General features: G+C 40.2%; 1 protein-coding gene across 3 annotated transcripts in view; it reads right to left on the minus strand.

Annotated features, from left to right (window-relative positions):
• The window catches only part of MOB1B (MOB kinase activator 1B), an 85,564-nt gene that overhangs the window by 31,765 nt on the left and 26,335 nt on the right, over positions 1–27,464 (minus strand). The window contains exon 2 of one of the 3 annotated variants that reach the window (XM_008961140.4): positions 5,565–5,676. The exons of the other annotated variants lie outside the window; for them this stretch is intronic. Coding sequence (XP_008959388.1) covers positions 5,565–5,593 — 29 coding nt within the window. The 5' untranslated portion in view covers positions 5,594–5,676. The remainder of the gene's footprint in view (positions 1–5,564; positions 5,677–27,464) is intronic. 3 annotated transcript variants of the gene reach the window in all.

Raw genomic sequence — 27,464 nt, forward strand, 5'->3', positions numbered from 1 at the left:
TACCAGCACTTTGGGAGGCCGAGGTGGGAGGATCGCCTGAACCTAGGAGTTCAAGACAAATCTGGGCAACACAGTAGGGCTCCCTCTCTAAAAAATATATTTAAAAATTTTTTTCAACCAGAGAATCAGGAGCTAAAAGAAAAAAATTTAAAAATAAAAACACTCATTAGATTATGATACATCTCTGCTTAGAACAACTCAGCGACTTTCCAGTGCAAAAGTGTAAATCCAAAGGTCAAATATTAGATAGAGTCAAGCTCTAGGCCCACACTAGAGTGCAGAAATTCTTCAGTTTAATGAGACAATGTATTAAACACCAAATTTGCTCCCAGCATCTCTAAAATATAATTATAAAAATATAAATGTTAGGTATGGCAGTACACGCCTGTAGTCCCAACTACTGGGAAAGCTGAGGCAGGAGCATTGCTAGAGGGCAGGAGTTTGAGACTAGCCTAGGCAACACAGTGAGGCTCTGCCTCCAAAAAATAAAAATAAAATGAAATTTAAAAATTTATTTATATAAATATAAATGGTAATATAAATAGACATATGCCTACCAAGCTTGAAACTTACTTCATTTTCCTCTTTCTAACCCTTTATCAAAATTTCGCATAAGACACATACTTCACTGGGCGCAGTGGCTCCCACCTGTAATCCCAGAACTTTGGGAGGCTGAGGCAGGTGGATCACCTGAGGTTGGGAGTTCAAGAACAGTCTGGCCAACATGGCGAAACCCTGTCTCTACTAAAAATACAAAAATTAGCTGGGCATGGTGGTGCGCACCTATAATCCCAGCTACTCTGGAGGCTGAGGCAGGAGAATCGCTTGAACCCAGGAGGCGGGGGATGCAGTGAGCCGAGATCACGCCATTGCACTCCAGCCTGGATGACAAAGCAAGACATCGTCTCCCAAAAAAAAAAAGGACATATACTTCACAAACATATTTTACAAAAAAGACATTTTACTAATTTATGTGTGATTAATTAGGAAAAGAGGTCTCCTATAACTAATGTGGTGCAAATCTTCAGACAAAGTGTTAAGTATATTTCCTTTAATTAGCACATGGCTGAGATGGCTGCAGCAACTGAAGATGTGACAAGCAGCTCTGAAAATGGCTGGCAAGAGTACATGAGAACTACAAGGACCTCAGCTGTGTCTGCACTCAGGTAAGTCCGAGCCTCACCTCCCCCAGAGTCATCTACTAATCAAACCACTCTGCCCCGACGTTTTAGGCTTCCAATGTTTTCTTGATCAATTCTCCTCCCAGAACTTTATACTTTGGTAGAAAAAATAAAATCTAGGCCGGGCACAGTGGCTCATGCCTGTAGTCCCAGCACTTTGGGAGGCCGAGGCGGGCGGACCACTTGAGGCCAGGAGTTTGAGACCAGCCTGGCCAACATGGTGAAACCCCGTCTCTACTAAAAATACAAAAATTAGCTGGGTGTCATGGCGTGCACCTGTAATCCCAGCTACTTGGGAGGCTGAGGCAGGAGAATCGCTTGAACCTGGGAGGCGGAGGTTGCAGCCTCCCAAGTAGCTGGGATTATAGACATATGCCACCATGCCCAGATCGCACCACTGCACTCCAGCCTGGGTGACAGAGCGAGACTCCGTCTCCAAAAAAAGAAAATCGGCCAGGCACAGTGGCTCATGCCTGTAATCCCAGCACTTTGGGAGGCTGAGGTGGGCAGATCATGAGGTCAGGAGATGGAGACCAGCCTGCCCAACATGGTGAAACCCTATCTGTACTAAAAACGTAATAATTAGCTGGGCATGGTGGCGCAGGCCTGTAATCCCAGCTACTCGGGAAGCTGAGGCAGGAGAATTGCTTGAACCCAGGAGGCGGAGGTTGCAGTTAGCCGAGATTGTGCCACTGCACTCCAGCCTGGGTGACACAGCAAGACTCCGTCTCAAAAGAAAAAAAAAAGAAAAGAAAAGAAAAAATAAAATCTGAATTCAATTTTGTGAAGGCCAACTTTGACACACATCAGCTACTATCTCAGGCAAATTACTTAGCTTTCCAGAGCCTATTTTTTCTTTAGCAGTGAAAGCCTAATAAAAATAGCAAAACATGAACACTACCTGTATCACAGGACAGTGGCAAAATGAGAGGATATATGCAACATTTAGTAGTTTCATTATCCTTTCTTTTCTTGAACCACAATGACTCATAGAAAGAAATGGTAGTGCAATGCTAAAACCCCAAATCCTATTCTATCCCTCAAGACTGAATGGGGGAAAAGATAATTAGTTCAGAAAGAAATAACTGTCACACATCAAGTTTAAAAGAAAATTTTTTTAATTTCTGGGTTTCTTTTTTTGGGGGGGTGCTATGCTGAAAGGTTCAGGCCATCTTGGAATAATCTTAGGGTTAGACTGGAAATCAGGAAAACAAGGTTCTACTCCCCATTTTGCAACTTTCTTCTTTTATTTTCTTTTTTAAGACAGAGTCTTGCTCTGTCACCCAGGCTGGAGTGCAGTGGCATAATCTTGGCTCATTGAAACCTCCGCCTCCCAAGTTCAAGTGATTCTCCTGCCTCAGCCTCCCAAGTAGCTGGGATTATAGACATGTGCCACTATGCCCAGATAATTTTTGTATCTTCAGTAGAGACAGGGGTTCACCATGTTGTTCAGGCTAGTCTCGAACTCCTGAACTCAAGTGATCCGCCCGCTTTAGCCTCCCAAAGTGCTGGGAATGACAGGCATGAGCCATCATGCCCAGCCTGCAATTTTCTTCTTAAGAAACCACAAATTATCATCTGGGCTTCCACTTTTTTTATTTTGTTTTTTGAGAGTCCGGAAAATGACTTTTTACAAAAGTGTATCATTTAGAGATTAGATGTTTGTAAATGTTTTTAGTTCCCTGCAGCCTCTTGACTCTCTTCTCCGTTCCTCATTTCCACATACATTTCTGCTTTCAAGTCCTGCATCTAATTTTCCTTCTATCTAACCCGTCTGCTTTATTCCTGCAGAATACTCTAACCACGTAATACTTTTAAAAAATACTCTTTTTAAAATCTTTGTTAGGTTTTCTCCTTCAGCTGCTACCTGAATCTTCTCCTACCAGAATCCACCCAACCGGGGAGTGGTGGTGGTCAATAACGCTCCTCATTCGCAGGTCAAAAGACCAACTGACAGGCCAGGCAAGGTGGCTCATGCCTGTAATCCCAGCACTTTGGGAGGCTGAGGCGGGCAGATCACTTAAGGTCAGGAGTTCAAGAACAGCCTGGCCAACATGGTGAAACCCTATCTCTGCTAAAAACACAAAAATTAGCCGGGCATGGTGGCAGACGCCTGTAATCCCAGCTACTCGGCTGAGGCAGGAGAATCGCTTGATCCCAGGAGGCGGAGGTTGCAGTGAGCCAAAATCGCACCACTTCACTCCAGGCTGGGCGACAGGGCGAGACTCCAACTCAAAAAAAAAAAAAAAAAAAGACCAAATGACAAAATGACAGAGTCTTCAAATTCAAAAGCATAAATACCCAAGCATGTACACGGAAGTCCTCATCAGTGAGTACAAGCTCTTGTAGCAACACTGTATGCCCAAATGCATACATCTCACATATTTTAAGACATACGAATACAAATCTTCACAAAAATTTTCAAAAACATAAAGTATGCTGCCCTCTTACCCCACCTACCTCAGAAGAAATTACAGTTTCTAGTATCTGGTAGAAGCATTAGAAAGTTTTTTTTTTTGTTTTTGTTTTTTTGTTTTTTTTTTTTTTTGAGACAGCGTCTCGCTCTGTCACCCAGGCTGGAGCGCAGTGGCACAATCTTGGCTCACTGCAAGCTCCGCCTCCTGGGTTCACACCATTCTCCTGCCTCAGCCTCCCAAGTAGCTGGGTCTACAGGCACCCGCCACCACGGTCACCTAATTTTTTGTATTTTTGGTAGAGACGGGGTTTCACCATTTTAGCCAGGATGGTCTCGATCTCCTGACCTCGTGATCCGCCCACCTCGGCCTCCCAAAGTGCTGGGATTACAGGCATTAGAAAGTTTTGTGCCTGTTTTTATTTGCTTTTACACAGTAGCATAGTGTACTTAATAATATTTTTCACTTAACATATCCAGAAGACTGTTATATTTAAGATACAAGTAAATCTACTTTATTCTTTCTAAAGACTGAAATAGTATTTCCTTATATATATTATATTATAATATAGTTTGATCAGTCCTTTATTTAAAACATTTAGATTGTTTCCTCCAGTCATCTGCTACCACAAACAACACTGCAGTAAGCATCCTTGTGTGTACGCATATATGAAGGATAAATTCCTAGAACTGTTGATTTAAAGAGCAGTTACATTTTTAAATTTTATATAGTGCCTATTTTTTCCCCAAATAAATTGTACCCTTTTACAATCCCATTAACAACGTATGGGAGCAGCCACAACGTACGAAAGTCTTAAAGGACAGGTATTAGATTGCTAATTTCTCTTGTACAGCTTCCAACACAGCATCATAACTATGGAGAATGTTGTGCTTTGTTTTTTTGTTTGTTTGAGACAGGGTCTTGCTCTATTGCCCAGGCAGGAATGCAGGGGCATGATCAATGGCTCAAGTGATCCTCCCACCTCAGCCTCCTGAGTAGCTGTGACTACGCCACCACACCCAGCTAATTTTTTGTGTTTTTATTAGAGATGAGGTCTCACTTTGTTGTCCAAGCTGGTCTCGAACTGCTAGACTCAAGCAATCCCCTCATCTTGGCCTCCCAAAGTGCTGGGAATACAGGCGTGAGCCACCATGCTCAGCCACTATGGAATGCTTTCTGACTAGAATGTGAATGATGTATTACATATTAGAGGTATCACATTAATAATTCATTGCATTACTCTACTGCTTTCCAAATAAACATCCACGATATTCACATTTGTTTTCCCATTCTTACTCATATTTGAAGGCAAATCAATTTTTAGAGCAGGACAGGGTGATTTGTCTAGTAAACAACTCAGTCCTAGAGATAGCTCTGAATACATATCTCTTAGTCTTCCAATTTGATTCATCTTTTGCAAATTTCAGTATCATTTATTTTCTCTTTGAGACTCTAAAACAGTGGCTCCCAACCTTTTTGGCACTAGGGACCAGTTTCACGGAAGACAACTTTTCCACAGGGGTTGGCGGGGTGCAGAGCTCAGGTGGAAATGCTTGCTTGCTGGCTGCTCACCTCCTGCTGTGAGGCCCAGTTCCTAACAGTTTTTGTTTTTGTTGTATTATCCCTATTTTTTTTCTGTACCAGATACCTATATATTGACACTGAAGAATATGTAAATTTATTCAAAATTAAAAGCAAATTATTTGTGACACAAATGATTGTAAAATAAATGATTTGTGTTACAAATCATGTATTTGTGCCAACAGCTCCATCTCTTCAAGGTTAAGTGAGTTATTAGTCTAACCACAGCTAGCTAAATGACAGAACCAGGGTCTCAAAGAAGTTACTGTTACTGAGTCTCAGCTTCCTCGTCTACAAAATGGAGATAATAATACCTACCTTACTACTGAAACTTATGTTAAGAACTTCACTACTATTAGTTCTCTCTGCTCCGCCTCTAGGTACTAACCTTTCATTCACATCAGTAGCTCCTTCCATAGGTCTAAGTCCAACACTACAGATCAGGTATTCGATAAATACTTGTTAACTGAAAGTTCCAGTCAACTTCAGGCTGAGAACTCCTACATCAGGATAATAATGATGATTAATATTAACTAACATTTACCGCAAGCTTTGTACTCGCAACTATTTTACATGCAATATATCTCATTTAATCCTCATAACTCTGATATACAAGCTATTATTTTTCTTTATTTTATGGATGACAAATCTAAGGATTTAAAGTACTTACATACTCTGCTCAAGATTATAAAAGTGGTAAATTAAGGAGCCAAAATTTAAATCCAGGATTTAAATCTCTAAAGACCATTCTTTTTTTTTTTTTTTTGATACAGAGACTTGCTCTGTCACCCAGGCTAGAGGGCTGTGACCCGATCTTGGCTCATCCGCCTCCTGGGTTCAAGCGATTCTCCTGCCTCAGCCTCCTGAGTAGCTGGGACTACAGGCACCCACCACCACGCCCAGCTAATTTTTGTATTTTTAGTAGAGACGGGGTTTCACCATGTTGGCCAGGCTGGTCTCGAACTCCTGACCTCAGGAGATCTGCCCATCTCAGCCTCCCAAAGTGCTGGGATTACAGGCATGAGCCACAGCACTCGGCCTAAAGCCCATACTTTTACCCACTACCCAACATTACTCAATGCTTTACCTTTAGCTTCTACCCAATTATTTCTAATAATTTTCTCCCTTTTTCACCACATTTTAATCAAGTCATTCATGAACAACACAAGGCTAATTTATACCAAGAGAGTTATTAATAGGCACCTTTTTTTTCTTATTTTTAAAACATTCTTTTTTCCTTACCCTTGTCTCCACCCCTTTGTAATTTTATTTATGTATTTTTTTGAAGACAGGGTTCACTCTGTCCCCTAGGCTGGAGTGCAGTGACACAAACACAGCTCACTGCAGCCTCAACTTCCTGAGCTCAAACGATCTTTCTACCTTAGCCTTCCACCTCGGCCTCCCAAGTAGTTGGGACCACAGGTTCATGCCACCATGTCCAGCTAATTATTTTGTTGTATTTTTTTGTAGAGAGGAAGTCTCACTTTGTTGCCCTGGCTAGTCTCAAACTCCTGGGCTCAAGTGATCCCCCCATCTCCACCTCCCAAAGTGCTGGGAATAGATACATCTTAATCTTCAAACCACCTAATTCCCCTCCTATACCATCTCTAATTTATATGAATACTTAGCACATACTCTGCCAGTAAGAAAAATTAAAATTCCACCCTACACCAATTTCCCCCAAATGTTGCCATTTGGCTTTCATCCACGCTTTCAGAAAGGCAGACATGCATCTGCAAAAAATGTTAGAAGCTGTCAAAATAGAATGTGTTCTAGAAATAATAAGACTAAAAGCTAAAGGCTAAAAGCTATGAGTATTGAAAAGATAACCTTGTTTCAAGACAGACAGCAGTCTGAACAGACATATCTACTTACATTTCTGCCTATAATCCCTTTTAAATCACTATTATTAGTGGCAGGTGGTATTGCTACTATTGTTACCGTTAAGAGAGTAAGAAATCCTTAACTCGGCTGGAAAAAAAGAAAGAACACTATCTGCTATCCGCAGTTCAGAAATCGAGGAATTCTTATAAGATTAAAAAGTTAATGAGACATAGTGACTGAGAAGTCTGAGAAAACCTAGCATAGATATGCCCAATAGAGGTCTCTATGAAGGTAAGAGTGATTCTGCTGTGCTCCAAACTCAGAATCTAGACTACGACTACGGGAGAGGACCCTGAGGGGATCTCCAGAAGATTATAGGCGAACTTGACCCAGGATCTTTGCACAAGTGAATCCCAATACCCTTCTGAGTGGCCTTTTTCTGAGAAGTAGGCAAGCACAGCCTAAGCTGAAGCTCAGAGCATGGTGGAGGGAGGGATTTTAACCACCACCCCAGCAGGCAGGGGAACTTGGCAGTCAAAAGAGAACTTACTGGCATACCTCTATACATTAGGCAGCAGTTCCTACTCCTTCCTGTCACCAGAGGTATGCTCCCATAATCAGTATATTCACCAAGAAGCAAACCAATATCCTCAAACACTCAAGTTGAGCAGACAATCCCAAATCACTAAATATTCCAGGAAAACCAACACCATGAAAGAACTACTCAACAATATATCTAATGCTAACAAAAACCAAGAAGAACATACTAAATATAATCAATATCTTTAGAAATAACAGAGACACTATTATATTCAAAAAACAGGCAATTATGAAAAGAAACAATTAGGGAAGGATGGAGAAGCTGAAGTTCTCCTTAAGCAAGTGGTGTCAAGTCGAGAGATATTAACCACAGGGAGGGGAACTGAAAAATTAAAGAATTCTGGTAAGATTAAAAAGTTGACTTTTTAATATAATTGACTGTGGAGATGGTTACTAAAAAACTGTATTAAACAGTGCACTCTAAACGGGCGATTTGTAAGGTATGCGACTACGTCTCAATTAAGCATTTTTTAAGGCACAAAGAAAAATATAATTGTCATTATAAAAGTGAACAGTGGACCATACAAATAGAGTCAACTGATACTGACAAAAGAGGAAAGGCAATTCAATGGGGAAAGGATGATCTTTTCAACAAGTGGTAGTTCTCTACTACTTGGGACACTGGGACATCCAGAGGCAAAAACATAAATCTAGACACAGATCTTGCACCTTTCACAAAACTTAACATGAATTAGATGATAGACCTAAAACTACAACACAATACTATAAAACTTCTAGAAGAAAACATAGAAGAAAATCTATGTGACCTTGAATTTGGTGATGAGTTTCTAGATATAAAAAAGCATCTTATGAAAGAAAATACTGATAAATTAGACTTTATTAAAGTTTAAAATTCTTCTCTGTGGCTGGGTACAGTGGTGCACGGCAGTAATCCCAGCACTTTGGGAGGCCAAGGTAGGCAGATCACTTCATCTCAGAAGTTCAAGACCAGCCTGGGCAATATGTTGAAACCCTATCTCTACAAAAAATTATCTGGGTGTGGTGGCACACACCTGCTGCCCCAGCTACTCAGGAGGCTGAGGCAGGAGCCTAGGGGTGTTGAGGCTGCAGTGAGCCAAGATTGTGCCACTGCACTCCAGCCTGGGCAACAGAGTGAGACGCGGCTTCAAAATAAATAAATAAATAAAATTCTGCTCTATGAAAGACACTGTAAAGAAGGTCAAATATCAAGCCACCGACTAGCAGCAAATCTTTGCAGATCACATACATAGTTAAGGACTTATATCCAAAATATACAAACAGCTGTTAAAATTCAACAATAAGAGCCTGAGCAACATAGTAAGACTCCATCTCTGGCGGGGGGGAAAAAAACCTAGCCAACTAGCCAGGGATGTGATGTCTGTAGTCCTAGCTACTCAGGAGGCTGAGGTGGGAGAATCACCTGAGCCCAGGAGTTCAAGGCTGTAGTAGGCTGTGATCATGCAACTGCACTCCAACCTGAGTGACAGAGTGAGACCCTGATTCTAAAAAGAAAAACAAAAATCAACAATAAGAAGACCCAGTGTCTTGATCCTGCCTTTTCAGAGTCTACGACTCACTTGTCAGGGACTCCTGCAAAACTGGTGATATCATCCCCAATTTTTTAGTTTTAAGCTTAGGGAAATTGTGTAATTTGTCTGATATTTCACGGCCAGTTTCAGATCCTGTCTTTCTAACTTACTGGCTAAGAACTTCCCTAAGTTTAAAAGGAAAAAACTGAGAACGACATCACCAATTTTGAAGGACTGTTATGATAGATGAGTAAATACATTTGAAGCACCCTAGTTTTGAGGCAGCAGTCACAGAGCAAACGCTCAATATAATGTGAAAGAAAAATATAATCTTGGAACCCCAAACTCACTAGGCTTAAGAGAAAGTTGGCTGGCTAATCAGAGCCTCACAAGAATGTAACCACTTGCCTCACTGCCTACCCTCCCTCCTTTTTTTTCCTTCCCCTTCTGTTTCCTCTTTCCCCTTTAAATACTGAAGTTCCCAAAACCCTCTTTGGAAAAAGCACAGGTCACAGATCCTACTGTGACTTGTGTTTCTTTTTCCCAGGCACATCCTCAACCTTGGCAAAATAAACCACTAATTGATTGAGATCTGCCTCAGTCAGTTTTTGGTTTACAATAGGAACTAGCATTTTTCAAATGTTCAATAACAAATGACTATATATATGCATATTTACATGCACTTATATGCGTATAAATAAAATACCCTTTCTGACTTTATCCCCTTGCCATACTAACCCATGAAGGGTCAGCTTAAAATATGACCTCCTCCTGCTTATTTGTTTATATTTCTTTTTCCCTCTCCCTCTCTTTCACTAGATTGTGGGTTACGAGGGATATGAGTCTTCTCTTAGATACCTTTGCATTCCCAATACCTAACACAGAAGCTGAAACATAACAGAATGCGTAATAAATGTTTATTATCTCAAATAATGATGTTGAAGAAAAATCTTATTCTTATTGCGAGGAGCCATTGTTACCAATATTAAAGAAAAGGATCAATCTGTCATATTTGATTCACTATGACAAATCTAAAGGATTCCAACTGTGCAAGAGAAGTAACATTGAGGAATATTTCCTAGTCCTAACACCAAAATTTCATTTTCAATATTAGGCCCCTTTATAGTCCTGCCCTACTTAAACTTTGGCCAAAAAAAAAAAAAAAAGAACAAACAAAAACCAGCTTAGCCAAAGCATTTGCCTGCAAAAGACATTCAATGCAATCAGTGACACAGAAGTTGTGTAGTCTTAATGCTTTGAAATTAAACTCTTATAATACAGAAGCCAGCCCGATAGGAAAAAAAAAAAAAGCACCACAAAAAGTTAAAATCAGGTAGCGCCTACTTCTCCTTACCTCATACAATTTTAACTGCACTTTCTTTATTCACCAAATAATGTTTAGTCATCCCTAGATAATCAGTGCAGGGGTAATTTTCCTCAGGAAGCTTCCCTGATATCCTAAGACGGGTTAAGGATGCCTTCTCTGTGTTCAGACAGGATACTATCATTGTTTATTTTACACAGCACCATGAGTTTCTCAAAAATAAGAAATGTTTCTAAGGCATCACTGCATCTCCAGAACCCATCACAAGGCCTAGGTCAGAATAGAGCTTCAGTATTTGTTGAGCTAACTGACAAAGAATTCCAAGACAAAAATTTGAAACTACAGCAAATACTTTAGACATTTGTCAAAATTTGTATCTTCAGCTTATACAAATAGGCCTAATCATGATAGGTTCAAGTAGCATAGTACAGCGTATGCATGCAGAATAATATGCATCTTGTATTTTAACTAACATTTCAGTAGCACAACTGAACAAACAAAATCCAAGCACAAAATTACAGTACGAGGCTACAGAATTTACCATGACAGTTTAAAATTCAGGGCCTTGGAAAGGGCCCTAACAAAAATCACGAAAGCAATCCAACTACAATTGGTTAAAGACTTCTGTTCTGACTTCTAACTTCTGTTTCTGACTCCCTCTCCATCATACTTCCTCCTTTGGTAATCTGATATTCTGGGCACTGAACTAAGGGGAAGCTGAGTTGGGTATTTATATATATTTAGGTTTCATAGGATATATGTAGTGTGCAATCACATCCATGTATGACTAGATAATTGCTAGTCTGGGTACAAGAATGACATCCAGGAATATTCCTACCACCCAATGCACTGCCTTATCTGGTATCATTAACACTAAGGCAGAGGACCAGGGACATCTAGATATGAGCTCCATATGGTATTGGCACAGAAGTATGTAAAAACACTGCAATTCATATAAAACCAAGGGTGAGACAGTTTGGATATTTGTCCCCACCCAAATCTCATGTTGAATTGTAATCCCCAATGCTGGTAGGTGTTTGGATCATGGGGGTGGGTCCCTCATGGCTTGGTGATGTCTATGTGATAGTGAATGAGTTCTCGAGATCTGGTCATTTAAAAGTCTGTGGCATCTCATCCCCTACTCTCCCCCTTTCTCTCTCTCCTCTCTACTTCCTCTCTCTCATACTGTCTTGCTCCTACTTTTGCCATGTGACATACCTGCTCTCCCTTTTGCCTTCTGCCATGATTGTAAGCTTCCTGAGGCCTCCCCAGAAGCTGATGCCACGATGCTTCCTGTACAGCCTGCAGAACCTGAGTCAATTAAACCTCTTTTCTTATAAATTACCCAGTCTCAGGTATTTCCTTATAGCAATGCAAGAACAGCCTAACAGAAGGAGCTGCCCCAAATTTGACAACAATCTTAAAATATTACAGACACTACCAATAAAACGAGTTGTCAATCTCAAACTTTTCTAAACTATCAATAATAAACACAATTTGATCAGTCATGGTAGAGAAAAAAGTACACTGTTGACATATGAAGAAGTGGTCAAAAAGTATACAGTCAAAAAAATCTAAATAAAAAAGTATTAGAGGCCGGGTGCAGCGGCTCATGCCTAAACCCAGCACTTTGGGAGGCCAAGGCGCGAGGATCACCTGAGGTCAGGAGTTTGAGACCAGCCTGGCCAGCATGGTGAAACCCAGTCTTCACTAAAAATACAAAAATTAGCCGGGCATGGTGGCATGTGCCTATAATCCTAGCTACTCAGGAGGCTAGGGCAGGAGAATCACTTGAACCTGAAAGGTGGAGGTTGAAATGAGCCAAGATTGCAACTAGGTGACAGAGCAAGACTCCGTCTCAAAAAAAAAAAGTATTACAGATATCTAGCAGTTGCCATAAAAATGTTATTTTTCTATAGTTTGTGATGTTAACCTTGTGTTATTAAAATTGTGATCTGTTTTTTCATTCTAAATATTCATTTTGACATCAAATTTTGTATTTATATATTTTTTCATTTTCTCAAAAAATGAAATGTTTTGTTTTTTTTTATTTTGATTGAAAAAGATTTTCTCCAAAAATCTAGATCTCTACCCACTTGAAGGCTTATTAATGCTACTTACAGAAGGAAAATCAGAAGTTATAGCTTGATATAACTGATTCTCTCAATTACCAATATATAAACCCATTTAGGTACACGTATAGTCTTCTACTACTATATTTACCAAGCTATGAGAAGTGTGCGTTAACTCCTGTCTCTTCTATTACCATGTACAATTTAGAAGCAGGTCCCATATGTCTTATTCACTTGGGTATTTTTTCAGAAGCTACTTTCTAATGCAGTAAATGATCAATGATTGTTGATTTTTTTAAAAAAGTTACTATACCTTGAACTACTGTCTTTAGAAAAGTTTATCAAAGCTCTTTCACTATTTTATGTCAGATGATTATTCATCATTGTGGGGTAAATGGAAAACATGATTAACTATAAGAAATGATGTGAGCTAATCTTGCTAAAGATCCAGGTGTTGAGATACTGCATGTCATCCCAGTTCTTTGCTCACCTCAAAGATCATCACAGTTATAACAGCTGTGCTGTTCAATGGGCAAAACTAGCACCAAGTGCAAAAAGCAGAACTAGTAAACTACTTGTTCCTCTTCCATAAAAGCTGAACCACCCCATTTAGCTAATGGAATCTCTAGAACTATGTGAAATGAGAATGTATGCTTATACAATATTATGTCAAAAAAACCATCAGAAATGACCCTATGGTTTTATTTTTAAAAGGTAAAGTACTTTCTAGGGTGACGGAAATGTTTCAGGTTTTAAAAGCAGTGTGGTTTACAAAAAGCATACACTCTTTTAACTATACACTTAAGATCTGAGCACTTCATGTTTTGTAAATCATATCTCGATAAAATAAAAATAACTTAGCAATGAACTCCCCGAACCCACTGATATGTATTTCTGAGCTACATTAAAGGGAAATACTGCCACAATGCTCTTAAACATTCATATAATAATTTTTTCTTTGCTTACTTCTTTGCCTCCAGTTCTTTATTTTTAGCCTTTCATAATCCGACAATATGAACCTTCTCTCTACAGACAAAAAACACAATATTTTGCATACAGGAATTCAGGGAGGGGCTAAAACCTGTTCATAAACCCAGATACAGAAATCCTGCCCTAGTCTGTATCTTTTCCCTGAGGCTATCATAAAAACATCAGTTTCTCTTTAAATGTCTATGAGCTTCACATTTAATTTCTAATCCTATGGACATATCTTTTAGATAAAACACACATACATTCAGGATAGGTACAAGTTTTATTTCAATTAAAAACTACAGTTTAGGTTTATTCTTTTTCTATTAAACAGTGACTAGCAGAAAGCTTTAATCATATTAAATAAAATAATTTATGTTAAAGTTCAAAACCATGGCATTTATGAGAAATTCAATGCATTAAATTCATTCTTAAAAAAATAAAGAAATCCATGCTAATGCCTATAAAAACTGATAAAGTGTACTAGGAAATAACTTTACTTATTAAATGGCAATTCCACTTTAATAGACCACTAGAATATTAAATATTAAATATTAAATATTTAATAGACCACTAGAATATTAAATGGCACCACTAGACCACAATATTTAATAGACCACTAGAATATTAAATGGCAATTCCACTTTAATATTACCACTAGAAGATATTGGTAATATGTACACAAAAGTTATAAACTATTTTCTCCTATAAATCTAACTTCAAATGCAGCTGATTTGAGTGTTTGCTTCTTAGGATTTTTGGTTTTTAATAAAATAAGAATCATTCCTGATTTGGAGGTCAATTTTAACCAATGTGTAATTAAGGTCAAAGACATTGAGGATTTAAATGAGAGTTGCCAAGGCATACTTCTGATGCATAATCTGAATAATCTGAAATATTAGCTAAGATTGATAATAATATTAAATTATAAAACTTACTAAAGCCTTTCACAACTATTAAAACATTCTAATCAAGAGGTTTAAGAAATTTAGAAACAAAATTCTTATACAGGGTTACCATCAAATCATCTGTTCTTCTGACAGATATTGAAGTATCTCGGTCCAGTTTTACCATAATGATAAAATTAAAAATACCAAGCATGTGATCTCAGTAATTAGCTTTATTTTAAAAGATTAAATTAGCATTTGAATGTTCGAATGTTAATTTTCTCTGAAAAGAAAGATACCAAAGTTTCTCTGAAAAGAAAGATACCAAAGAGAAATGTCACAAGGAAGGATGGAACAGAGGAAGGGAAAGAAGGAAGAAATTTCTTGACTGGGCACGGTAGCTCACACCTGTAATCCCAGCACTTTGGGAGGCCGAGACGGGCGGATCACAAGGTCAGGAGATCGAGACCATCCTGGCCAACACAGTGAAACCCCATCTCTACCAAAAATACAAAAAATTAGGCGGGCGTGGTAACGGGCACCTGTAGTCCCAGCTACTTGGGAGGCTGAGGCAGGAGAATGGCGTGAACCCAGGAGGCGGAGCTTTCAGTGAGCCGAGATCACCACATTGCACTCCAGCCTGGGCAACAGAGCGAGACTCCGTCTCAAAAAAATAAATAAATAAAATAAAACAAATTTCTTAAGTTGCAGCAGATAAAAGTGACAAAGAAGTAAGCAGAAATTAGAGTATAGTACTGAGAACATATTTCATGTCTAAAGGGGCACCTGGAAATTCAAATCAACCTGTTAAGAAACAGCCACTACTACTGTGTGTGTATGGCATAGAAAAGAAAAAAAAAAAAAAGAAATAGCCAAAGTAGCCAAGAGAGATATGATAGCCAGATACAAATAAAGAGAAAATCAGACAATGTACATGTGGCAAGAGATGTCTACTTCTGCAGTCATAGTAAGACAAAATATTACAGTTAAATTTGGTTAATCAAATCCTAAATTCAAAGCTGAGATACATTAAAAGACCAATTAATATTTAATGCCGGGCCGGGCGTGGTGGCTCACGCCTGTAATCCCAGCACTTTGAGAGGCCGAGGCGGGCGGATCACCTGAGGTCAGGGGTTCGATACCAGCCTCAACATGGAGAAACCCTGTCTCTACTAAAAATACAAAATTAGCCGGGCGTGGTGGTGCATGCCTGTAATCCCAGCTACTCGGGAGGCTGAGGCAGGAGAATTGCTTGAACCTGGGAGGTGGAGGTTGCTGTGAGCCGAGATTGCGCCATTGCACTCCAGTCTGGGCAACCAGAGCGAAACTCTGTCTCAAAAAAAAAAAAAAAAAAAAAAAAAATTAATGCCCTAATATTATTTTTATTATTAACCTGAAAACAAAAACGAAAGGAAAATTGTTCAACCATTCGGAATCAGATTTTAGAGACATTTAACTGATAACAATGTTGATACATGGACAGAGATTCATCTTTAATCCTCTAGGATACCTAATACGGGCAAGTCACCACCATGTTAAGCACTGTGGGAAGCTAGGAAAACACATAACAGATATTCCTTGCAGTTCAAATTTGGTGGTTTGTGTTGTTTTCTGACATGGGGTCTCGCTCTGCCCTCACCCAGGCTAGAGTGCAGTGGCGTGATCTTAGCTCACTGCAACCTCCACCTCCTAGTGGTATGGAAGGGAGGCAGAAAAGTGCTGGGTAGACAGAGGAAGGTGGGTCTCTGGAGAGGGCTGGGCCTGTGCCCATGGACCTAGGTGAGGACAGGCGCTCCTGCCTTTATGCCCAAATGCTGCATTTCTCAAGACCACCCTGGCCCACCATGGCCCCATCCTGTGCCTATAAAAACCCCCGAGACCCTAACAGGCAGAGACACAAGCGGTTGGACGTGGAGAGGAACACATCAGCGGAAGAAGACAAAAGCGGCTGGAGGTCAAGAGGACATCGAGTGGAGCACACCGGCAGGACAGCAAACCAACAGATGCCGGCACTGGGCAGGCCATAAACCAACGGAAAGATGCAGAGACGGGCCAGGGCAGTCAGAGGAGACACTGGGCCACACAGTGGCCAGACTCCAGGGGAAAATCATCTCCCCCTGGCTCCTCCATCTTCTGAGAGCTACTTCCGCTCAATAAAACCTTGCATTCTTTCTCCAAGTCCACCTGTGATCCAATTCTTCTGTACACCAAGGCAAGAACTCCGGGATACAAAAAACTCTCTGTCCTTGTTAGGCAAGAGGTCTCAATGAGCTGATGGGTAAACTAAAAGAGCACCGGGTAACACACGCCCACTGGGGCTTCAGCACTGCACACTCCCTGTAGAGGTTTGAGCAGCAGGACACCAAAGAAGCGAGCCACACCCCACACCACACACCCTTCAAGGGGGACAAGGGAACCTTTCCCGTTTCACCACATTCAAGAGATCCTCCCGGCCTCAGCCTCTTGAGTAGCTGGGATTGCAGGTGTGCGCCACCATGCCTGGATAATTTTGTATTTTTAGTAGAGATGGGGTTTTGCCACGTTGGCCAGGCTGGTCTTGAACTCCTGACCTCAGGTGATCCGCCCACCTTGGCCTGTGATTACGGGTGTGAGATTACAGGTGTGAACTACTGCACCCAGACTAGGATTGGGTTTTCTTAGGGACATTAAATCAGTTATTCATCTACTTTATAATTTCCAAAATTTAGTTGTTTTCTCTTTCATTCTTTTTATTTCTATGAGATTATGATTTTAAAAACTTCACTTTATTGTGACTTTGAGTAGGAAGTGGAGGCTAGTGTATGTTTTCAGCCCAACATCTTCAATAGTTTTCTTGTAAGTACTAAACCATTTTATTGTTCTGTTAAGCATTTGCAATTGTGTTGTGTCTAAGTGAAAGGAAATTGTGTTATTGTGTTGAATCACTGCAGTGTATTAGTAGATATTCTTAAAATCTTTTTTTCAACAAATTTGATATTTCCTTTTTCCAACTTTGACTGTTCAGCAGCTCTCATTTTTGCAAGAAAACAGATGAATCCAAATTTGAACTGCAAGGGGCCAGGCTCAGTGGCTCATGCCTATTATCCCAGCACTTTGGGAGGTCGAGGTGCTGGCAGGTGCCTGTAATCCCAGCTACCTGGGAGGTTAGGGCAGGAGGATCACTTGCACCCGGGAGGTAGAGGCTGTGGTGAGCCAAGACTATGCCATTGCACTCCAGCCTGGGCAACAAGAGCAAAACTCCATCTCCAAAAAAAAAAAAACCCAATCCTAAAATTAAAACCAATCCAATTTACATCATAGATCCCACAAAAGATTTAGGAATTAGTGACACCTCTAGATGTAGAATACTCTGGAAGTGCAAGTAAAAATACAACAGGATTTTTACCACTCTGTTTAAAAAGCAGTTATACCTCCAGAACCCCTAAACAATCTACACAGTGGGCTTCTGTACCACCCCAACCCTGAGGAAAAACTGAAAGCTAAAGGTTTATTCTATGGAGAGGGCAAAACAGAAGGTCTCTGGCTTAAGAGACACAGGTATAGTTGCAGGCAAGTTTACCATACTTAACACATGGAGATAAAGTGAATCTGAATAATCATGTTGAGACCCCTAGCCTATTCCCCTAACCAGAAACCTTGCAACCAGGGATAATAACCTCCAAACAAAGACTGAAAAGCTCTTTTTTTTTTTGGGCGGGGGGGGGGGCGGCAAATCTGACCACACCATGTATAAGGACCTGAAAAGATAATCATACCAGGAGTTCTTCAAGGAAATAACCTAGCTATATCATCCTTCAGCAAAGCCCACAGTTGATAAACCCTCCACACTCATGCACACAGAAATCCAATTAGCTTTTTAATTGCCCTACTTATAAATAAAAGCAGAAAGCAAAAGAGTTACCAGACACTGGAAGGAAGCTTCTAACATGAGAGACGACACCAAAATCGAAAAAAGTAACTTGGAGGACAAACTAAATGTTCAAAAAAGCACAAAAACTATCAATAAAAATCTTTAGCGATAGGAAAAAAAGAATGCTTCATGAACCGAGAACAGAACACCACATTAAAAAAAGAAGAAATTAAATAGGACTCTAGAAATTTTTTAAAAAATGATTGCAGAAATTAAAAATACAAGGAATAGAAAATAAAACTGACGTAATCTCCTAAAACATAAAGCACAAAAACAAAGAGATGGGCCGGGCACGGTGGCTCACGCCTGTAATCTCAGCACCTTGGGAGGCCAAGCCAGGCAGACGGCCTGAGGTCAGGAGTTCAAGACCAGCCTGGCCAACATGGAAAGACCCCTTACTAAAAATTTCCCCTTACTAAAAATACAAAAAATTAGCCGGGTGTGGTGGCTCGTGCCTGTAGTCCCAGCTACTTGGGAGACTGAGACATGAGAATCACTTGAACTTGGGAGGCAGAGATTGCAGTGAGCCGAGATCACACCACTGCATTCCGGCCTGGGTGACAAAGTGAGACTCCATCTCAAAGAAAAAAAAACAGATGGGAAACGAGAAAAAAAAAATTAAGGACCAGTCAAGAAGCCTAATATCCGAGATATAGAAAATTCAGAAAGATAAAGTGTTTTATCAATAAATCAGGATATTTTCCTAGAATTGAAAATGCTCTTTTAGACTAAAAGAGAACCCACAACAGTGCATGAAAATAGACCCACGCCAGAGGATGCCATTATGAATTTAGGAAAAGTTACAAAGATAAGACCTTAAAATAATTCAGAAAAAAAAAAGAAGTCCCATATAAAAGATCAGAAATCAAAAAACCAATAAAAAAGTATTAGAGACTGGGCAAGGTGGCTCACGCCTGTAATCCCAGCACTTTGGGAAGTTGAGGCAGGAGGATCATCTGAAGACAGGAGTTTGAGATCTGCCTAGCCAATATGGCAAAACCCTGTCTCTACTAAAAATACAAAAATTAGAGAGGCGTGGTGGTGGGTGCCTGTAATCCCCAGCTACTCGGGAGGCTGAGGCAGGAGAATAGCTTGAACCTGGGAGGCAGAGGTTGCAGTGAGCTGAGATCTCACCACTGCCCTCCAGCCTGGGCAACAGAGCAAGACTCCATCTCAAAAAAATTAAAAAAAAAAAAGAAACCCATTTAGACTTCTGAATAGCAAATGGAACTTCAATCCCAGACAAATTAAAACAAAATTCTGTAGGAAAATTATTTCTACCCTAGAACTTTATACTCCTCTGACATAATGCCAATCAAGTATGAGGGTATGTTCAGATATATAAGGTCTTAAAATACTTACATTCCTCTTACTGCTTCTAGAGTTTTAGAAGATCTGCCTCACCAAAATACAAAAGTAAACCAAGACATGAGATCAAAGAAACAGGAAATCCAACCCAAGAACTATGTAAGGGGAATCCCATGGATGAAGGCTAAAAGAGATTCCAAATATGACAGCTATGGTGCAGGACTATATAATACCAACAATACACACTGGAGCAGGTCAAAAAACTCCAACATAGGTTTGTTCAAAAAGATCGAATGAGCCAGGCACGGTGCCTCATGCCTGTGATGCCAGTGCTTTCAGAGACCAAGGAAGGACAGCTTGAGGCCAGGAGTTCAAGACCAGCCTAGTGTTTTGCTGAAAGTTTTACTTTCAGTTTGGGTTTGAGGATTTGCAAGCAAAAGAAACCACAATATTACACTTAAATGCAGTTCAAAGAAAAGTTTAATGATTAGCATAGCAAAAGAGTATACTGGTGGCTCATGCCTGTAATTCCAGCAATCCCAGCACTTTGGGAGGCTGAGGTGGGCGGACTGCTTGAGCTCAGGAGTTCGAATACAGCCTGGCCAACATGGCAAAATTCTGTCTCTACTAAAAATACAAAAATTAGCCAGGCATGGTGGTACACACCTGTAGTCCCAGCTACTCCAGAGGCTTGAGGTGGGAGAATCACCTAAGCTCAGGAGGCAGAAGTTGCAGTGAGCAGTGCAAGGAAGCAGAAATTGCAGTGAGCCACTGCACTCCAGCTTGGGTGACAGAGTAAGACCCTGTCTCAAAAGAAAAAAAAAAAAGAGTATAATGGTTAACTTAGCAAAGACTAAAGTGAGAGAAAAGGAAAATACACACACACACATTCACCAAGTTGAGGAAAATACCTACATTCAGATTAAGCAGTGCCAGGAAGTCCTAGAACAGCCATCTGGAGTTCCAACGGAAATGAGTTCCAGGCAATGTGTGCTTACTCCACAGGCGAGACTTCAGAGAGCAATCAGAGGGTCCCAGCTTATGTTGTCAAGCCGCTAACTGAAATTATCAGCTACGTGCAAATATGCAGCTCTAAAGGTTTAATTCATAATGCTTAATTTTTTACTTTGTGTGTCTTCGGATGGCATGAAACCTAGAGAATTGCCCAGATTCCCTAGGTTTGAGAAGTTCCACGGTATACTCCCTTTCTTATCTGAAGTTTTTCAGGACTGGTGGGTGTTTAATCTCCATGTAGGCTGTAGCCCACATAGGGTCATTTGTTGGTCAGAGGCCTAGCATTGCTTCTGAAGGCTGAACAAGACTAATACAATTTTAAACTCCTTATATCTGGGCAACATAGCAAGCCCTCATCTCTACAAAAAAATTTAAAACATTAGTCGGGCATACTGGCATGCACTGCACCTGTAGTCCCAGCTAGGCAGAAGGATCATTTGAGCCCAGAAGTGGGAGGCTACAGCTATGATCTGCCATATTCTAGCCTCGGCAACAGAGAGAGACCCTGTCTCTAAAAATATACATATAATAATAATAATTAATCTTAAAAAATAAAAATAATTTTTTTAATTATAAGAAAAGAATTTAAATATGTGTGAAGGTTAACTGGGGGAGTATTTGAGGATAAAAGACTAATGAATACATATGAAATTAAACAAAACAATTACGGAGACAGCATAAAGTTATGCAGAAGAGGAAAAATAAAATTATATTCCAGGCTGGGTGGGGTGGCTCACACCTGTAATCCCAACACTTTGGCATGCTGAGACAGGCAAATCACTTGAGGTTAGGAGTTCGAGACCAGCCTGGCCAACATGGTGAAACCCTGTCTCTATTAAAAATACAAAAAAATTAGCCAAGCATGGTGGCAGTCGCCTGTAATCCCAGCTACTCGGGAGGCTGAGGCAGAAGAATCACTTGAATCTGGAAGGCAGAGGTTGCAGTGAGCCAAGATCGCACCACTGCACTCCAGCCTGGAGCGACAGAGCAAGACTCGGTCTCGGTCTCAAAAGAAAAAAAAAATTATATTCCAGTACTTGGCTCAACTGTCCACAGTGTTTACATAATATATATTGAAAAGTTGGCAGAATGGGGCCGGGCACAGTGGCTCACGCCTGTAATTCCAGCACTTTGGGAGGCTGAGGCAGGTGAATCACTTGAGGCCAGGAGTTCGAGACCAACCTGGCCAACATGGTGAAACCCCATCTCTACTAAAAATACAAAAATTAGCCGGGCACATGTGGTACATGCCTGTAATCCCGGCTACTCGGTAGGCTGAGGCAGGAGAATCACTTGAACCCAGGATGCAGAGGTTGTAGTGAGCAGAGATCGTGCCACTGCACTCCAGCCTGGGCAACAGAGCAAGACTTCACCTCAAATAAATAAATAAATAAAATAAGTTGCAGAATGAGAAGTATGTATGTGGTATTTGCAAAACTTTTTTTCTTCTTTGTAGAGACAAGATCTTTGCCATGTTGACCAGGCTGGTCTTGAACTCCTGGCCTCAAGTGCTCCACCTGCCTCGGCCTCAGAAAGTGTTGGGATTACAGGAGTGAGCCACTGCACCCAGCCCTATGTGGTAAGAGAGGGGTGAAACCTTTTCCTCCACAATAAGGATTCAATAATTGGCCAGGCACAGTGGCTCACACCTGTAATCCCAGCACTTTGGGAGGCCAAGGTGGACGGATCATAAGGTCACGAGTTTGAGACCAGCCTGGCCAACATGGTGAAACCCCATCTTTACTAAAAATACAAAAATTAGCCAGGCGTGGTAGCGGGAGCCTGTAATCCCAGCTACTCGGGAAGCTGAGGCAGGAGAATCGTTTGAACCCAGGAGGCGGAGGTTGCAGTGAGCCGAGATCACGCCATTGCACTCCAGCCTGGTTGACAGAGCAAGACTCTGTCTCAAAAAAAAAAAAAAAAGAGTTATTTTTATTACAAGCCCTATAGAACTATTTGACTCCAAATTAAACTACGTACATGAAGAACACTGACAAAAATAAAGTTTTTTAAGTTTGAAAGCCTAACTAAAACTAGTTTGAATGCTTAATCAAAACATGGTAATAAAATGGATTATGTATAGAAATGTTAGTAAACTGCTCTGTTTTTAAAACCTAAATATACTATATAATTGATATGGTTTGGTTTTGTGTCCCTACCCAAATCTCATGTCTTAGTGTTGGAGGAGGGGCGTGGTGGGAGGTAATTGGATCATGGGGATGGACTTCCCGCTTGCTGTTCTTGTGACAGTGATTTTGTTCTCCTGAGATCTGGTGGTTTAAAAGTGCTTAACACTTGCCCCTTTGTTCTCTCTCTCTCCTGTCACCATGTGAAGAAGTGCTTGCTTCCCTTTCCCCCTTCTGCCATGATTGTTAAGTTTCCTGAGGCCTCCCCAGCCATGCCTCCTGCACAGCCTGTGGAATTGGGAGTCAGTTGAACCTCTTTTCTTTATAAATTACCCAGTCTCAGGTATTTATTCACAGCAGTATGAGAACAGATTAATACAATAATATAGATATATGACCCAGCGTTCTTACAGTATACTATAGATAAGTCAAAACCATCTATACAAATGGAGACTTTTCATTCTAATGGCATCCTAATTAGCTAGTAGCTGGTAGCTGCTACTGCTATCATCCTTAGTGCTATTACCAAAATTGTTTCAAAAATATCCACATTAGAAACACTGCTACATTCAATCAATGTGATATACCAATGGCCCCTAAGGAAAACAAAAGCCAGAAACATGTACCACGTTGTAATTTACAAAACCAACAAGCAGCATGGGGCAGTGGAAAAACACAGACTGATGACTGGAGTCCTATGGCTCTGGAATCACACTGCAACTCCACAATTTAGTGAGAGAGTTGATTTACTTCCCAGCCTCTCTAGAACCTTATTTGCCTCATCTACAAAATGGAGAGACCAGCATGCTGCAAGAGTTTTCCCAAGGATTAGAAATCAGAAAATAAAATACTAGTGCGATGCCTGGCACAAAGATCAATAAAACCCATTTACTGTTATTATTTAACTCAGGCATTACCTACTTCATGTGGTTAAAAAAAAAAAGAAAGAGAAAAAAATTCCTTGATTTTTGCTGTTGGATCACCTAGACTGGAAATGCTGATCTGTCTAGTACTAGTTACGTGATTCCAGGTAAGCTATTTAATTGCTTGACTGCAATCATTTTGATTGCAAATCATATAATCTACATGATGGATGATATGATTTCTCTTATAATCTGAAAATTAAATTATGTATATAGAAATATAGAGCACCACTTGGCATACAATCGATATTCAATAATTAATACCAGCTAAATAGATCTGTACCATCTCTTTATCCTTGGTAGCTACTAGAGGCCTGCTCCACAGATACAGGCTTGAGTTATATCTACATATTGTACATTTTTAACAAGAAACTGTGAAAAGAGCAGAAAACCAGCCAGGTGCAGTGCCTCATGCCTACAATCCCACTAGTTTGGAAGGCCGAAGTGGGAGGATTGCTTGAGCCCAGGACTTCGAGACTAACCTGGGCCACACAGTGAGACCACGTCTGAACAACAACAACAAAACTTAGCCAGGCATGGTGCATGTGCCTGTACTCCCAGCTACTTAGGAGACTGAGATGGGAGGATTGCTTGAGCCCACGAGTTCGAGGCTCCAGTGAACTACCATCGCCTCACTGCACTCCAGCCTCAGAGTGACATCCTGTCTCTAAAAGGTGGGAAATTGTCTTAATGTCATAAAATTCAACTAAAATAAGACACTTGGAATTCTTGGTAATCAAAATTAGTCTCACCAGAATGTATTTATACAGTTGACGAAGTGTGACCTCAGAAAATCATAAAACCCAAAGCAAATATTTCATCTAAAAACAAAGAGGCTGGACTAGAAATTTTTCCAACCCTAAAAAATCAGTAAAGGTAATCTATTTATTGAGAGGTCTGATCTCATTCTGACCAGTTCCACAAGCCAATCATAAATCTTCTCTAACATGTTTAGGAAGAAAGCCTGCATGTTGTCAAATAAAAACTGTTATTTTATGAATAAGAAAAAGAGACACAAAAGTACGATGATTTTGCCCAAATTATAAGTTTTGTAACTACCACTACCTAAAGTCTAAGTCCTACCTCTTTGAGCCTGATTTACAGGGGCATATACAGTTCTAGACATATTCTTTCAGAATGTAACTGCAAATCATAAGAAGACTTGAATTCTTCTATACAACTGAGCCAAAACATTTATTTCATTAAAGCTAATTTCATTCTCCCCTTCCTGTCTGGGAAGCTAACAGATCTTTCAGATCACCAATGCTTTAAGCATGAGCTTATGGTACCCAAGCACAGGACAACCATGATTTCTCTAAACAAAGTCTAACAAAAGCAGCTAGTGGTTATCAGTGTGATGTCAGGAAAGGCCCACTGTGAAAGTAATACACAGACGCAATCAAACCTGGGACACAAGGCAGAGAAACGGCTGTGTTAAAAAAAAAAAACAAAAAAAAAAGGAAAGGTACAATTAAAAATGTTTAAAGAAGTCCCTTTAGTGCTAATACAGTGAACTGCAAAAGTGACATTTCACATTATTTGAGACGTTGCAATGCTCCCCAATACCTAGAATGGGTTTCGACTCTGACCATTTAAACTAAGAGAGGATAACAGAAATAAGTGAAAACCATCAGAGGGAAAAAAAGAAAAAAATGCATAAAACTAAATGCAAAAATCCTCCCTCTTCCTCTTTTTGAAATAAGTGAAATGCAAGCACAGTTGTCAGACCTGACATTTAAAAAAAGAAAAAATTCATTAAGCTACCAGGGTTTCACACATACAATCATGCACAGTATTTACTGATTTTACTAATAAAAAAAGGTAAAGAGTGTTCTGAGTTGTCGTAACATATAAATTACTCTTAATAGTTCAACTTGTAAATACTCAAAAATAACAAGCATGCCATAAAAGCATATTCTTCACATGCACTAGCAATTGGACACTACTGTTTACTCATACTTTGGGAAAAGAGTTACTAAAAGAAAAAAACTCTTCATCCTGAAATAATCAGAAACTAAAAACCCTGGCATAGCTCTTTCTAACAGACTCCATGAGAAAAGCAATAAAAGAATTAAGAGAAGTAAGTGAAAAGTAACTTTAAATCTACCCCCAGAATTTAGTTATTTTTACAGCTCCACATATGCCATCTGCCTCCCAAACATGTTTATGTACACTAAATTATCAGTTTATTGTCCGTAGTAAAATATCAAAAAAACACTAAGAAACAAGATATACACTGAGTCAAATATCTCAGTTTGTGAAATCCACCCTTATAGACTATACTATATGCTAATTTCGAAAAAAGCATTATTTTTCTAGTAAATTGTTAAAACTTCACTTTAAATCTAAATTTAAAATTTTAAAACTTCATTCTGGCCAGGCACGGTGGCTCATGCCTGTAATTCCAACACTTTGGGAGGCTGAGACGGGTGAATTGCTCAAGCCCAGGACTTCAAGACCACCCTGGGCAACATAGGGAGACGTTGTCTCTACAAAAAATTTTAAAAATTAAGGCTGGGCGCAGTGGCTGTATTAAGGGAGGCTGAGGCGGGCGGATCACGAGGTCAGGAGATCGAAACCCCGTCTCTACTAAAAATACAAAAAATTAGCTGGGCGCAGTGGCAGGTGCCTGTAGTCCCAGCTACTCGGGAGGCTGAGGCAGGAGAATGGCGTAAACCCAGGAGGCGGAGCTTGCAGTGAGCCAAGATCACGCCACTGCACTCCAGCCTGGGCGGCAGAGTGAGACTCCATCTCAAAAAAAAAAAAAAAAATTAGCTTGGTGTGGTGACGTGTACCTATGGTCCCAGCTACTCAGGAGGCTGAGGTAAGAGGATCACCTGAGCCCAGGAGGTGGAGGCCACAATAAGCAGTTGTTGGGCCACTGTGCTACAGACTCAGCCACAGAGCAAGACCTTATCTCCAAAAATAAAATAATACAATTAAATTGGCCAGATGCAGTGGCTCACACCTGTAATCCTTCGGGAGGCCAAGGTGGGCAGATTACTTGAGGTCAGGAGTTGGAGATCAGCCTGGCCAACATGGGAAAATCCCTTGTCTACTAAGAACACAAAAATTAGCCGGGCGTGGTGGCACACACTTGTAATCCCAGTTACTTGGGAGGCTAATGCAGGAGAAACACTTGAACCTGGGAGGTGGAGCTTGCAGTGGGCCAAGATCACGCCACTGCACTCCAGCCTGGGTAACAGCAAGACTGTCTCAAAAAAAAAAAAAAAAAAAAAGAAAGAAAGAAAAGAAAAAAAAGAAAAGAAATAGAGGGGACAGAAATTATTTGGAAGTACCTTTACTATTATCTTGTTTATTTGGCATTAATTTTAAAAGTCCAAGAAGCTTTCATGACTCTTTTTCTTAATGATGCAATGATAGTGGGAATGCAGGGAAATGAGCACTCTCATTCCCTGGTAGAGGGAACACAATTTACAGGGCACACTGGAAAATAGGAAACTTGTGCCTGGTATATGACAATCCTGTAAAGAAGGTCTCTACAAAACTATGTGATAAAGATACAATAAATAAGGCTGAGTGCAGGGGCTCACGCCAGTAATATCGGCATTTTGGGAGGCCAAGGTGGGAGGATCACTTGAACCTAGGAGTTCAAGACAAGCCTAGGTAACATAGCAAGACCACGTGTCTATTAAAAAAAACTTTTTTTATTTTAAAAATCCAATAAATAGGTATTCTAAACTCTTCTGTGCACAGTAGCCACCTTTTAATATTTTCCCTAAAATCTTTACAATGGAAAAACATACAACAGACTGAGGAGAATCACTCATACTCTCACCACCCGTGATGAAATTCTTGA

The sequence above is a fragment of the Pan paniscus genome, chromosome 3 (assembly GCF_029289425.2).
Source record: "Pan paniscus chromosome 3, NHGRI_mPanPan1-v2.0_pri, whole genome shotgun sequence".
In the NCBI taxonomy this organism is placed as follows: domain Eukaryota; kingdom Metazoa; phylum Chordata; class Mammalia; order Primates; family Hominidae; genus Pan; species Pan paniscus.